General features: G+C 42.3%; 1 protein-coding gene across 5 annotated transcripts in view; it reads left to right on the top strand.

Moving 5' to 3' along the window:
* Positions 1 to 14700, top strand: part of LOC139364533 (son of sevenless homolog 1-like) — an 80395-nt gene that overhangs the window by 19771 nt on the left and 45924 nt on the right. For 4 of the 5 annotated variants that reach the window (XM_071101333.1, XM_071101332.1, XM_071101331.1 and 1 more), the window contains exons 4-7: positions 12167 to 12331; positions 13217 to 13426; positions 13815 to 13958; positions 14163 to 14273. In XM_071101333.1, coding sequence (XP_070957434.1) covers positions 12167 to 12331; positions 13217 to 13426; positions 13815 to 13958; positions 14163 to 14273 — 630 coding nt within the window. The remainder of the gene's footprint in view (positions 1 to 12166; positions 12332 to 13216; positions 13427 to 13814; positions 13959 to 14162; positions 14274 to 14700) is intronic. The other variant, XM_071101330.1, reaches the window with a different exon arrangement.

Genomic DNA, 14700 nt, shown 5'->3' on the forward strand with positions numbered 1-14700 from the left:
CTCCTCTGGCACTAGAGTCCTGCATCAGGCAACACAAACTGTTGGTGGTCCTGGAGTTAAGAGAGAACTTGGGTAAATACAATGGGGGAATTTCACTTCACGTGGATTGACGATAAAAAATTTTAAAAAATAGGCACGGTAGTCTTTTGGGAACTCTCCATCTAAAAACAGAAATAAATAATTCCAAAATAACAAACTGGATTTATTTACAAATTAGTAAGAATGTCTCACCCCTTGTTCAAGAATGGCCTTTTTCCCTTTATTCAGATTACAAATGCTCATTTTTTTAAATGAAATGAAATCATATCCAAAATATCCTCATTTTTAAACAAGCCTTAGAAAGTTAGATGCAATTTCAGTAAAAAATAAAAAATTGAAAAAAGTAATGAACTTGTCTGTCGGCCCTGGATTAAAGGCCAAAATTGGTTAAAGAAAATTGGGATGGATAAAAATATATACCACTGTCTCTTGCGTATGTAATTTTCCTTTCATAATTCTTATTTACAAAGTGACACTTATTAACCCTGCATTATAATTAGATAAAGCCCCTTAGGGGAAATCTGGTCCGTGAGAGTATCTAACGAAAAATGTCCCTTATATATTAATTTAGAATCCTTAGAATCCAATCCTCTAAATGTAATTATTGGCAGAGAGTCAGGCCGCATTGGCGGAGTTGAAGAGGGCGAGGAACGAGATCGTTTCACAATCCATGCCAGGCAAACATGCAGTTGTTTATTTCAACTACATTTTAGTTGCAACAAGTTCGATCGGGTTTAAATCAGGAGACCTACAAAATATTTGTAGAAATACTGTAGGCCTACCGTAGGCGACATGAGTCTCAGTGTTGAGTAACGTCCTGTTAAATATGTTGTAGGTCTATTTTATTTACTTTTATTTAACCTTTTATTTTACTTCATGAAGGTCTACTTTGCTGGCATCTTGACATAAGTTTATGCCCTCATTTTCAATGCAAACCATAACAAAATACCATGGGAATAAATGGTAGAGGCAAGTGGAAGGGGGAAAAAGTAAGGAACTTCTGTCGGTCCTGGAGGCTTTTGGCTATTAGCAGGACAATAGACACAACGTGGTCCCAAAAAAAACACCTCTCTCACCAGCTTTGATCTGTGCCTGCAGTAACCAAAGTTCTTCATTTGTCAGAAGAAGTATTGGGTCAACTACAGAACAGTACAAAACAAGAGAACACACATGGTTAATGTTCTGGGGGGGGGGATAAATATATAGTTTTTTTTAAATGTATTGCAGAGCCTTTCTATAAGTACACTCAACTTTATTCAACTGTCTTCTGACTGTGATTAGAGCGATGTTGATTGCCTTTGCCGATCGCTCATCTTCAACCATCAGTGAGTCCACCAAATACATTGTTTTCTCACCACATCTGGATGGAACCATAACGAATTACTATGGCTGGCTGGCTGGCTTTGCCCGAGCTCTGTTGTCCGCATCTCCATGTCGCCTGGGTTGCGCCCGACCGGCTCCATCCCCCCCTTTTCCCGTTAGGAATGGCCGCAGGCGTACCCCCTTTCCTCGTTAGGCATGGCTGCGTCTGAAGGAGATTGGGGGTTGCTGGTGAACCGGGTCTTCCCGCCTCCGTCTCCAATATCAAGATGCACATGGGAATATGAATTCAGAGGGCCGACATTCTTACATATTAAAGCATTAGACCTCTCACTATATGCGTCAGTCATACAAAAGTTATACTTGAATCTGAACGGGTTCTCTAGCAAATTAGTAAGAATGTCTCACCCCATGTTTAAGAATGGCCTTTTTCCCTTTATTCAGATTGCAGCTACTCACTTTCGGTTATTTGAAAATGAAATCATCTCAAAAACATTGTTATTTTTGGTTGCAATGTCAGTTTAATTCACCAGAAAAGACAAAGCAAATAATACAACAAATATTGTGGTTAAACTCAAATATGCTAAACTCAAATATTCAATAAAATGTTTAAGAAAAAGGTATAATCTTTGTACAGTGCCTTGCGAAAGTATTCGGCCCCCTTGAACTTTGCGACCTTTTGCCACATTTCAGGCTTCAAACAAAGATATAAAAATGTATTTTTTTGTGAAGAATCAACCATAAGTGGGACACAATCATGAAGTGGAACGACATTTATTGGATATTTCAAACTTTTTTAACAAATCAAAAACTGAAAAATTGGGCGTGTAAAATGATTCAGCCCCCTTAAGTTAATACTTTGTAGCGCCACCTTTTGCTGCGATTACAGCTGTAAGTTGCTTGGGGTATGTCTCTATCAGTTTTGCACATCGAGAGACTGACATTTTTTCCCATTCCTCCTTGCAAAACAGCTCGAGCTCAGTGAGGTTGGATGGAGAGCATTTGTGAACAGCAGTTTTCAGTTCTTTCCACAGATTCTCGATTGGATTCAGGTCTGGACTTTGACTTGGCCATTCTAACACCTGGATATGTTTATTTTTGAACCAGATTTTGCTTTATGTTTTGGATCATTGTCTTGTTGGAACACAAATCTCCGTCCCAGTCTCAGGTCTTTTGCAGACTCCATCAGGTTTTCTTCCAGAATGGTCCTGTATTTGGCTCCATCCATCTTCCCATCAATTTTAACCATCTTCCCTGTCCCTGCTGAAGAAAAGCAGGCCCAAACCATGATGCTGCCACCACCATGTTTGACAGTGGGGATGGTGTGTTCAGGGTGATGAGCTGTGTTGCTTTTACGCCAAACATAACGTTTTGCATTGTTGCCAAAAAGTTCAATTTTGGTTTCATCTGACCAGAGCACCTTCTTCCACATGTTTGGTGTGTCTCCCAGGTGGCTTGTGGCAAACTTTAAACAACACTTTTTATGGATATCTTTAAGAAATGGCTTTCTTCTTGCCACTCTTCCATAAAGGCCAGATTTGTGCAATATACGACTGATTGTTGTCCTATGGACAGTCTCCCACCTCAGCTGTAGATCTCTGCAGTTCATCCAGAGTGATCATGGGCCTCTTGGCTGCATCTCTGATCAGTCTTCTCCTTGTATGAGCTGAAAGTTTAGAGGGACAGCCAGGTCTTGGTAGATTTGCAGTGGTCTGATACTCCTTCCATTTCAATAGTATCGCTTGCACAGTGCTCCTTGGGATGTTTAAAGCTTGGGAAATCTTTTTGTATCCAAATCCGGCTTTAAACTTCTTCACAACAGTATCTCGGACCTGCCTGGTGTGTTCCTTGTTCTTCATGATGCTCTCTGCGCTTTTAACGGACCTCTGAGACTATCACAGTGCAGGTGCATTTATACAGAGACTTGATTACACACAGGTGGATTGTATTTATCATCATTAGTCCTTTAGGTCAACATTGGATCATTCAGAGATCCTCACTGAACTTCTGGAGAGAGTTTGCTGCACTGAAAGTAAAGGGGCTGAATAATTTTGCACGCCCAATTTTTCAGTTTTTGATTTGTTAAAAAAGTTTGAAATATCCAATAAATGTCGTTCCACTTCATGATTGTGTCCCACTTGTTGTTGATTCTTCACAAAAAAATACATTTTTATATCTTTATGTTTGAAGCCTGAAATGTGGCAAAAGGTCGCAAAGTTCAAGGGGGCCGAATACTTTCGCAAGGCACTGTAAATGATATGATAAATAGGACTGGTGGAGTTATGCCACACATGCAGCTAACACAAATATATGGAAATGTCTGCTCTACCCAAAATTTACAACCAACTAATTGCAGCATGACCGTGGAAGAGGCAATTGGAAGGGGGAAAAAGTTTTCAAACACTTGTTTTTCATAAGGGCTATTAGCAGGACAATAGACACGATGTGGTCCCAAAAACACCTCTTTGACATAGGGTCCAGCATATCTCTTGATAATGTCATTGAATGTCTCGCAAGCTTTGATCCATGCCTGGGCCTGCAGAATGTGAAGGTCATATTGAATAATAAGATGTGTGTTGAAAGCTTTATTTTTTTATTTTTACTCATTTATTTTCATTGCTGATAAATTCTGAAATTCTGATGAATAGGGGCTCTATGACATCAGCTTCTCTATTGTTCTCTCTGTGTATAACAACGGCATGGTTGTGATCTGAATGGTTACCATGACCTAAATATTGGAATAAAGTAGGCTAATGAAGGCAACAAATTGTTGTTTACTGACACTCCCAAAGTCATCCAATTGTTATAATAGGATTTGAAGCAATAGCCTACGCCCGTGTGGTCAACTATTTCAGCACCGTTTTGTGCTGCTCTGAGACATGTATGGGGACCGGTCTTGATAAATTAATGAGATTTTTATTTTCACTGAATCTCCATTTGTGTATTGGTTAGCCTACAATTAGGGTGTGGAAATGTTAGGATTATTTTGCTCTTCACTCATCAGTTGCCCCAAGGCTGTCATTCTGATGCTTTTCCTATATGATCAGCCATACATACAAATACTGTACATGCATTTGTCCCCAGAGAATCTCGAACAGCCCCGCTCTGTTTTGCCATGGGATTTCATGAGCTATATATTGGTATTTGGTAGTTTATTAGGATCCCCATTAGTTGTTGCAAAAGCAGCAGCTACTCTTTCTGAAGTACACACAAAACATTTAACATGGCATAATACAGAACATTAAGACAAAAACAGCTCAAGGACAGAACTACATACATTTAAAACAAGGCACACGTAGCCTACATACAGTGGGGCAAAAAAGTATTTAGTCAGCCACCAATTGTGCAAGTTCTCCCACTTAAAAAGATGAGGCCTGTAATTTTCATAATAGGTACACTTCAACTATGACAGACCAAATGAGGAAAAAAAATCCAGAAAATCACATTGTAGGATTTTTAATGAATTTATTTGCAAATTATGGTGGAAAATAAGTATTTAGTCAATAACAAAAGTTTATCTCAATACTTTGTCATTGCCAATAAAGGGTACATAACAGAGGTCAAACGTTTTCTGTAAGTCTTCACAAGGTTTTCACACACTGTTGCTGGTATTTTGGCCCATTCCTCCATGCAGATCTCCTCTAGAGCAGTGATGTTTTGGGGCTGTTGCTGGGCAACACGGACTTTCAACTCCCTCCAAAGATTTTCTATGGGGTTGAGATCTGGAGACTGGATAGGCCACTCCAGGACCTTGAAATGCTGCTTACGAAGCCACTCCTTCGTTGCCCGGGCAGTGTGTTTGGGATTATTGTCATGCTGAAAGACCCAGCAACGTTTCATCTTCAATGCCCTTGCTGATGGAAGGAGGTTTTCACTCAAAATCTCACGATACATGGCCCCATTCATGCTTTCCTTTACACGGATCAGTCGTCCTGGTCCCTTTGCAGAAAAACAGCCCCAAAGCATGATGTTTCCACCCCCATGCTTCACAGTAGGTATGGTGTTCTTTGGATGCAACTCAGCATTCTTTGTCCTCCAAACACGACAAGTTGAGTTTTTACCAAAAAGTTATATTTTGGTGTCATATGGTCAGATGAAATTCTCCCAATCTTCTTCTGGATCATCCAAATGCTCTCTAGCAAACTTCAGACGGGCCTGGACATGTACTGGCTTAAGCAGGGGGACACGTCTGGCACTGCAGGATTTGAGTCCCTGGCGGCCTAGTGTGTTACTGATGGTAAGCTTTGTTACTTTGGTCCCAGCTCTCTGCAGGTCATTCACTAGGTCCCCCCGTGTGGTTCTGGGATTTTTGCTCACCGTTCTAGTGATCATTTTGACCCCACGGGGTGAGATTTTGCGTGGAGCCCCAGATCGAGAAAGAATTTCAGTGGCCTTGTATGTCTTCCATTTCCTATTAATTGCTCCCACAGTTGATTTCTTCAAACCAAGCTGCTTACCTATTGCAGATATTCAGTCTTATAAGCCTGGTGCAGGTCTACAATTTTGTTTCTGGTGTCCTTTGACAGCTCTTTGGTCTTGGCCATAGTGGAGTTTGGAGTGTGACTGTTTGAGGTTGTGGACAGGTGTCTTTTATACTGATAACAAGTTCAAACAGGTGCCATTAATACAGGTAACGAGTGGAGGACAGAGGAGCCTCTTAAAGAAGAAGTTACAGGTCTGTGAGAGCCAGATATCTTGCTTGTTTGGAGGTGATCAAATACTTGTTTTCCACCATAATTTGCAAATAAATTCATAAAAAATCCTACAATGTGATTTTCTGGATTTTTTTCTCATTTTGTCTGTCATAGTTGAAGTGTACCTATGATGAAAATTACAGGCCTCTCTCATCTTTTTAAGTGGGAGAACTTGCACAATTGGTGTCTAAATACTTTTTTGCCCCACTGTATTTTTGGCTGGTTTGGGCTCTGAGCGCCGTTCTCAGATAAAGCTTTTTTTTAATTAATTTTTATCTGACACAGCGGATGTGTTAACGACCGTTCCACAGGTGCATGTTCATGGTTCATTCAACAAGCATGTGAAACAGCATTTAAACCCATTACAATGGATTTTTACGAATTATCTTTGAAAGACAGGGTCCTGAAAAGGGACGTTTATTTTTTTGCTGTGTGTGTGTGTGTGTGTGTGTGTGTGTGTGTGTGTGTGTGTGTGTGTGTGTGTGTGTATACGTGCACACACACATACATACACACATCTTGATTAGATCATTTTCAACCCACTGAGTCAATACATGTTAGAATCACCTGAGGCAGTGATTACAGCTGTGAGTTTTTCTGCGTAAGTCTCGAAGAGCTTTGCAGACCTGGATTGTACGATATTTGCCCATTATTCAAAAAAGTATTCAAGCTCTGTGAAGTTGGTGGTTGATCATTGCTAGACATCCATTTTCAATTCTTGTCATAAATCTGCTTAAAAATCTATGTCTGTAACTAGGCCACTCAGGAACATGCAATGTCGTCTTGGTAAGCAACTCCACTGTATATGTGGCCTTGTGAAAGGTGAATTTGTCTGTTGGAAAGCAGACTGAACCAAGTTTTCCTCTAGGATTTTGCCTGTGCTTAGCTATATTCCTACTCTTTTTATTTTTAAAAAATTGTTGGATTTGCCCAAAACATAATGCTTTGTATTCAGGACCATGTTAATTTCTTTGCAACATTGTGTGAAGTGCCTTACTGCAAACAGGATGCATGTTTTTGAATATTTCTATTCTGTACAGTCTTCCCTCTTCACTCTGTTATTTAGGTTAGTGTTGTGGAGTAACTACAATGTTGATCCATCCTCAGTTATCTCCTAAATTAAATCAAATTTTATTTGTTTCATACACTTGTTTAGCAGATGTTATTGCAGGTGTTGCTGAATGCTTGTGTTTCTAGCTCCAACAGTGCAGAAATATCTAACAATTTCACAACAATGCACACACGCCTAAAGGAATGGAATTAAGAATGTATAAATATTTGGAGGAGCAATGTCAGAGCGGCATAGACTAAGATACAGTAGAATAGGATATAATACAATATATACATATAGATATGAGCAATGAAAAATATGTAAATATTATTATTAAAGTGACTAGTGTTCCATTTATTAAAGTGGCCAGTGATTTCAAGTCTATGTAAATAGGGCAGCAGCCTCTGTGCTAGTGATGGCTATTTAACACTGATAGCCTTGAAACTGCTTTTCAGTCTCTCGGACCCAGCTTTGATGCACCTGTACTGACCTCGCCTTCTGGATGATAGCGGGGTGAACAGGCAGTGGCTCAGTGGTTGTTGTCCTTGATGAACTTTTTGGCCTTCCTGTAGTAGTTTTCCCCCATGAGGCATTGGGCAGACCACACCACCCTGTGGAGAGCCCTGCGGTTGCGGGCTGTGCAGTTGCCATACCAGGAGTGATACAGCCTGACGGGATGCTCTCCGTTGTGCATCTGTAGAAGTTTGTGAGGGTTTTAGGTGCCAAGCCAAATTACTTCAGCCTCCTGAGGTTGAAGAGGCGCTGTTGCGCTTTCTTCACCACACTGTCTGTGTGTGTGGACCATTTCAGATTGTCAGTGATGTGTACGCCGAGGAACTTGAAGCTTTCCACCTTCTCCACTGCGGTCCCATCAATGTGGATAGGGGGTGCTCCCTCCGCTGTTTGCTGAAGTCCACAATCAGCTCCTTTTGTTTTGTTGATGTTGGGTGAGAGGTTATTTTCCTGGTCCCACACTCCCAGGGCCCTCACCTCCTCCCTCTAGGCTGTCTCGTAATTGTTGTTAATCAGCCCTACTGCTGTTTTGTAGTCTGCAAATTTAATGATTTGAGTTGGAGGCGTGCATGGCCACACAGTCATGGGTGAACACGGAATACAGGAGGGGGCTGAGCACGCATCCTTGTGGGGCCCCAGTGTTGAGGATCAGCGAAGTGGAGGTGTTGTTTCATACCTTCACGTCCAGGGGGCAGCCCGTCACGAAGTCTAGGACCTAGTTGCAGAGGGCGGGGTTCAAACCCAGGGCCTCAAGCTTTGTGATGAGCTTAGGGCAGTGTAGTGCGATTGCATCATCTGTGAATCTATGGGCCGGTAAGTACATTGAATTGAGTCTAGGTTGTCAGGTAAGGTAGAGATGATATGATCCTTGACTAGTTTCTCAAAGCATTTCATGATGACAGAAGTGAGTGCTACGGGGTGATAGTCTATTTGTTCAGTTACCTTTGCTTTCTTGGGTACAGGAAGAATGGTGGACATCTTGAGCATGTTTGGGACAGCAGTCTGGGATATGGAGAGATTGAATATGTCCGTAAACACTCCATCCAGCTGGTCTGCGCATGCTCTGAGGATGCGGCTATGATCCTTGACTGGGCCGGGAGCCTTGTGAGGGTTAACATGCTTAAATGTCTTACTCGCACCGGCCACGGAGAAGGAGAGCCCACAGTCTTTGGTAGTGGGCCGCGTCGGTGGCACTGTGCTATCCTCAACGAGGGCGAAGAAGGTGTTTAGCTTGTCCGGAAGCAAAACGTCGGTGTCCGCGACGTGGCTGGATTTTCCTCTGTAGTCATTGACTGTCTGTAGACCCTCCCACATACGTCTAGTGTCCGAGCCGTTGAATTGCGACGCCGCTTTGTCTCTTTACTAATGTTTTGCCTGTTTGATTGCCTTACGGGGGGAGTAACTACACTGTTTGTATTCAACCATATTCCCAGTCACCTTGCCATGGTTAAATGCGATGATTCGCGCTTTCAGTTTTCCGCAAATGCTGCCATCTATCCACGGTTTCTGGTTAGGGTAGGTTTTAATAGTCACAGTGGGTACAACATCGATACATTTCCTGATGAACTCAGTCACCGTATCAGTGTGTATTAATTTATGTTATTTTTAGAGGCTACCCGAAACATATCCCAGTCCGCGTGATCAAAACAACCTTGAAGCATGGATTTCCGATTGGTCAGACAAGCGTTGAATAGTCCTTAGCACGGGTCCTTCCTGTTTGAGTTTATGCCATAGATTTGCCGAAGGGAGGGCCTTGTAGGCATCCCGGAAGTTGGAGTAACATTGAGTGTTTTAGCAGCACGAGTACTACAGTCAATGTGTTGATAGACCTTTTGTTGCATTTTTCTCAGATTTGCTTTGTTAAAGTCTCCAGCTACAATAAATGCGGCCTCATATGTGGTTTCCAGTTTGCATAAAGTCCAGTGAAGTTCTTTGAGGGCAGCCGTGGTATCGGCTTGAAGGGGAATATACACGGCTGTGACTATAACCGAAGAGAATTCTCTTGGAAGGTAATACGGTCGACATCTTGAGCATGTCGAGCATTTGATTGAGGTATGAAAAAAAGGTGTTGAGTTCCTGTACGTTAACACAATCACGCCATGAGTAGTTAATCATGAAACATACACCCCTGCCCTTCTTCTTCCCGGAGAGATATTTATTTCTGTCTGCGCGATGAACTGAGAACCCTGTACGGACTCAGACAGTATATCTCAAGAGTGCCATGTTTCCTTGAAACGGAGTATGTTACAATCCCTGATGTCTCTCTGGATGGAAATCCTCGCCCTGAGCTCATCAACTTTATTATCCAGAGACTGAACATTAGCGAGTAATATACTCTGATGCGGTGGATGGTGTGCGTGCCTCCTGAGTCGGACTAGAAGTCCACTCTGAGTACTTTTTTTCCGCCGATGGTGTTTTGGATCTGCCTCTTGAATCAGTTCAATTGCCCTGGGGGGTATGAACAAAGGGTCCGATTGGGAAAAGTTGTATTCCTGGTCGTAATGCTGGTGAGTTACCACTGCTCTGATATCCAAAAGTTATTTCCGGCTGTATTTTAATAACACACATTTCCTGGGCTAATAATGTAAGAAATAACACAAAAAAACAAATACTGCAAAATTCCCTAAGAGCTAGAAGCATGGCAGCCATATCTGTCGGCGCCATTTTCATTAATGGCTTTCAAGCCATTCGCCTCGGTAAATGTTCTAACATCACGGTTGGCCTCATGGTGAAATCACTGAGCGGTTTCCTTCTTCTCCGGCAAATGAGTTAGGAAGGATACCTGTATCTTTGTAGTGACTGTGTGTATTGATGACTGCACCATGCGAAAAGTGATATTCAATGTCTGCTTTATTTTTTACCCATCTACCAATAGGTGCCCTTTGCAAACCATTGGAAAACCTTCCTGGTCTTTGTGGTTTAATCTGTGCTTGAAATTCACTGCTTGACTGGGGGGACCTTACTAATTGTATGTGTGGGGTACAGAGATGGGCTAGTCATTTAAAAATCACGTTAAAACTTCTATTTTTGCACACAACGTATTATGTGACTTGTTAAGCACATTTTAACTCTTGAATTTATTTAGGCTTGCCATAAAATGTTAAATACTTATTGACCCAAGACATTTCAGCTTTTACTTTTTTATTAATTTGTAAACATTTCTCAAAACAATTCCACTTTGAAGTTATGGGGTATTCATCAGTGACACACAATTATGGTGTGAATAGTTTCTGAAGTCACAGTAAAAAGTCCTGAATGTTGCAAGTAGGACTGTCTGTCATATATATTAATTTATTCATTTATTCTAGCTGTTCTACACAGTATATCTGAAAGTGTTGTAATCCTCCTGCGCAGGGCCCGGTTACTGATGTCTGTGTTCTACACTTCAGAAAGTGACAATGTTATGAAACAGAAAAAGGATTGATTGGACTTCTTTTTTAAAGTGACTCAATAAACAAAATAGACATTTTGTGTTTTCCAAAATGTTTTCTGTTTCAGTTCTTATTGAACACAGCCCTGGTAAAGGTATTGGCCACTTTTCTCACAATACCTTTACTGACCAATAGAGGGAGACGTTGAACTGTTTTGTGAAATTGGTCACTTATTGAAAATCCAGGATGAACCTGTGAAGCTTAACAAAATGTCTTCCCCCATGCCAAATACTTTGAGATGATATTAAAGGGGCAATCTGCAGTTGAAACAAAGTTTTGGTAAAAAAAGCTGTGGGATGGGTATGGAGAAATGTAGAAAGCCAGTATGAGGGTTTGCACACAGGCTAGAATGAATTGTGGCTGTAGAGTTCTCAAACCATGAAGTACAATTCCAAGGATATGCAAAGATCTACTTAATTTAGACCATGCTTCAAAGAATTACAAAAGGTTAAAGTTCTGAAAGACCTAAACTTTTTGCACTTTTAAATTTTTGTACTCTTTCACCTATTGCCCCTTTAAATAAGGAATGATAGCGTTCTAAAATGTAAAGCCTAACTAACACCTAACCAGAGATGACCAAGCAACCTTTTAAAAACATGCCTCTTTTTGGATACTTGCTAAGAATATTCCACTTATATTCTTCAGAACTTTTTTGCTATGAGCTCCTAGTGCTCTTTGTTTTAGAAATACACATACATTCATGTGCAGCAACAACATAATTACTGTGGTTGACATCATTTTACGAACACAGGTTATACAATTCTTAGCTAATTACCTTGCATAACCATCTCACATTACTTAATTACTATTAAAGTACCTATTGTGCCCAATTACTGTTCAATGATGTGTACCGGTAACTAAAACGCTTGACGGAATTCTTACCCTGCACATTCTGCATTCTTTGGCCCGTTTAGGCCTACACCGTTTCCATTTGTTTGAAAGTACAGTGGTCGGATTGTACAGTAGTCAAACCCCACTGACCCTGCTTTTACCCATGATTCATTTCGCCATGATTCCTGTTCTTTATTAAGGAGGCACTAGGGTACAATGTCAACCACCACGTAGGTTTACGTGTACATTGTGGACTAATTACCCCATAATTCCTCTCCCTTGTTCAGGAGGTACTAGGGTACAAGATTGACCACCAGGTGTCGGTGTACATTGTGGCAGTGTTGGAGTACATCTCAGCAGACATCCTAAAGCTGGCAGGGAACTACGTAAGGAACATCCGCCACTACGAGATCTCCCAGCAGGACATCACCGTGGCCATGTGTGCCGATAAGGTGAGAGTAACGCCTGTGTTGTGCAATGTTTTGTAATGCATTATGAAGAGGGTTTTCAACATCAGCTACAATGACATCTCCCAGCAGGACATCACTGGCCATTTATGACAATAAACAATTTCTAGTTATATAAGTGTTATTCTTCAAGATTCAATGACTGTACCAATCCCAGATTGTCAATTTTTTATGTTGCTATGAGTATGAAATTAGATTAGCTTGTAAATGCTATTGTTGTTGGCCTTAGTGGTGTGTGATGGTGAGAAGGCCCAGGAACCACACTGACTGGCCAATATTCCACTAAAGCTGGAGTCCATAGGGTCATTTCTGAACATAAGCTGATGAAGAATGCCAGCTGAATGAGCGAGAGTGTGTGTGCTCGCGCTTCTAAGCTTTGGTCTCTCAGGATCTATTTCAATTCAGGAAGTAAACTGAAATTCCAATTTCACATTTTCTTTATAGAAAATTACTGAAGAAAATTGGAATTGGAATTTCAGTTTACTCCCTGAATTGACTGAACTAAAATGAATTGACTCCAACCTGGTATCTATGCTGATGTCCCTCTGTGTGACTATTCAACCTATAATTATTTATTTTTATTTAACTAGGCAAGTCGGTTAAGAACAAATTCATATTTACAATGACGGCCTACACCGGCCAAACCCGGACGACGCTGGGCCAATTGTGCGCCGCCCTATGGGTCTCCCAATCACAGCCGGATATGATACAGACAGGATTCGAACCAGAGACTGTAGTGACGCCTCTTGCACTGAGATGCAGTGGCGTAGACCGCTGCGCCACCCGGGAGCAAAAAGTGGTCTAGAACACTCTTCTTGAGTAATTGGTAAGAATATGTCTGGCCGTTTCTACTCCCCCCCCCATCTCCAGGTTCTGATGGACATGTTCCACCAGGATGAGGAGGACATCAGCGGTTTCCCCCTGATGGACGAGGAGCCGTCCACCAGCGAGGAGCAGACCTACTACGACCTGGTCAAGACCTTCATGGCCGAGGTCCGACAGTACCTGCGCGACCTCAACCTCATCATCAAGGTGTTCCGCGAGCCCTTGGCCTCCGACGCCATACTCTTCTCTCACCATGTGAGTAGTGATGGAGGTAGACTCATACACACACACACACACACACACACACACACACGTGTGCAGCGATGATCTTCCATCATGACTTTGTTTGACTCTACTTTGGTCTTTTTCCACTACTTTTTTCCCCTCTCTACCACCGCTCTCTCACTTCTCTACTGCCACCTTCCTGCATTACTGTTCTCTCCCTTCCACCTATCTCTCTATCACCCTCCCCCTCTTCCCACACGACTCACTCTCTCTCACCCTCCCCCTCTTCCCACACGACTCGCTCTCTCTCTTCCCCCAACTCTCTCACGGCCTCCCTCCTCTTTCTTAATTCCCTGTCTCCCATCCTCTCTCTCTCGCTCTCTCTCCTCTCTCTCCCCCTCTCTACTACCCCCTGCAGGACGTGGAGAACATCTTCAGCCGCATAGTGGACATCCACGAGGTCACCCTTAAGCTGCTGGGCCTTATTGAAGACACGGTGGAGATGACAGATGAGGGGAGCCCACACCCGCTGGTGGGTAGCTGCTTTGAAGACCTGGCTGAGGTTGGTTTGTGTGGTGGTCGTGGGTGTGTGTTTCTGGGTGGGTGGGTGCGTGCGTTAGACCAGGGAGCTAACGCAAGTCTTCAGGTCCCAGGCAAGGTTACTTGTCATTCACAGACCCCACTTACACCCTATGGTTGTGGCCAGTGTCAGCAGCACGACTGTTATAACACATGACATTTGATACAGCTTTATTTTTGTTTCTAGGAGCTGGCCTTCGACCCCTACGAGACATATGCTCAAGACATCCTGCGGACTGGCTTCCACGATCACTTCCTCAACCAGTTGTCTAAACCGGGAGCTGCCTTCTACCTCCAGGTCAGAGACCATAGCCCCCAGCCTACTGACCACACTCCCAAGCCTGCTCATTACTCCCCCAGCCCACTGACCACACTCCCAAGCCTGCTCATTACTCCCCCAGCCACTCACCACTCCTTATCATAATTCCAAAAGTCAGGCTTGATTACTCCATTGTTTATGTTTTTGTTGTCATAGGAGACATTGTAAACAACTGATGTATTCAAATTATGTTTTAAGAAAGTTATGAGTTGCTCTGATGGAATGTAAGTAATCGTGTACTACAAATATTATTGGTCTCGTGCTATTTACTTGTGAATTTCATTGGAAGCATTTGCTCTTTAACTTTTTTGTTGGTTGCCATTCTTGGATGTGCATCTAACACAAGTTGGCATTAAATTATGACTGTAAGGGCAACCAGGCAAGGTCCACGCCAGGAAGGCCCAGA

The sequence above is a fragment of the Oncorhynchus clarkii genome, chromosome 13, assembly GCF_045791955.1.
Source record: "Oncorhynchus clarkii lewisi isolate Uvic-CL-2024 chromosome 13, UVic_Ocla_1.0, whole genome shotgun sequence".
Classification (NCBI taxonomy): Eukaryota; Metazoa; Chordata; class Actinopteri; order Salmoniformes; family Salmonidae; genus Oncorhynchus; species Oncorhynchus clarkii.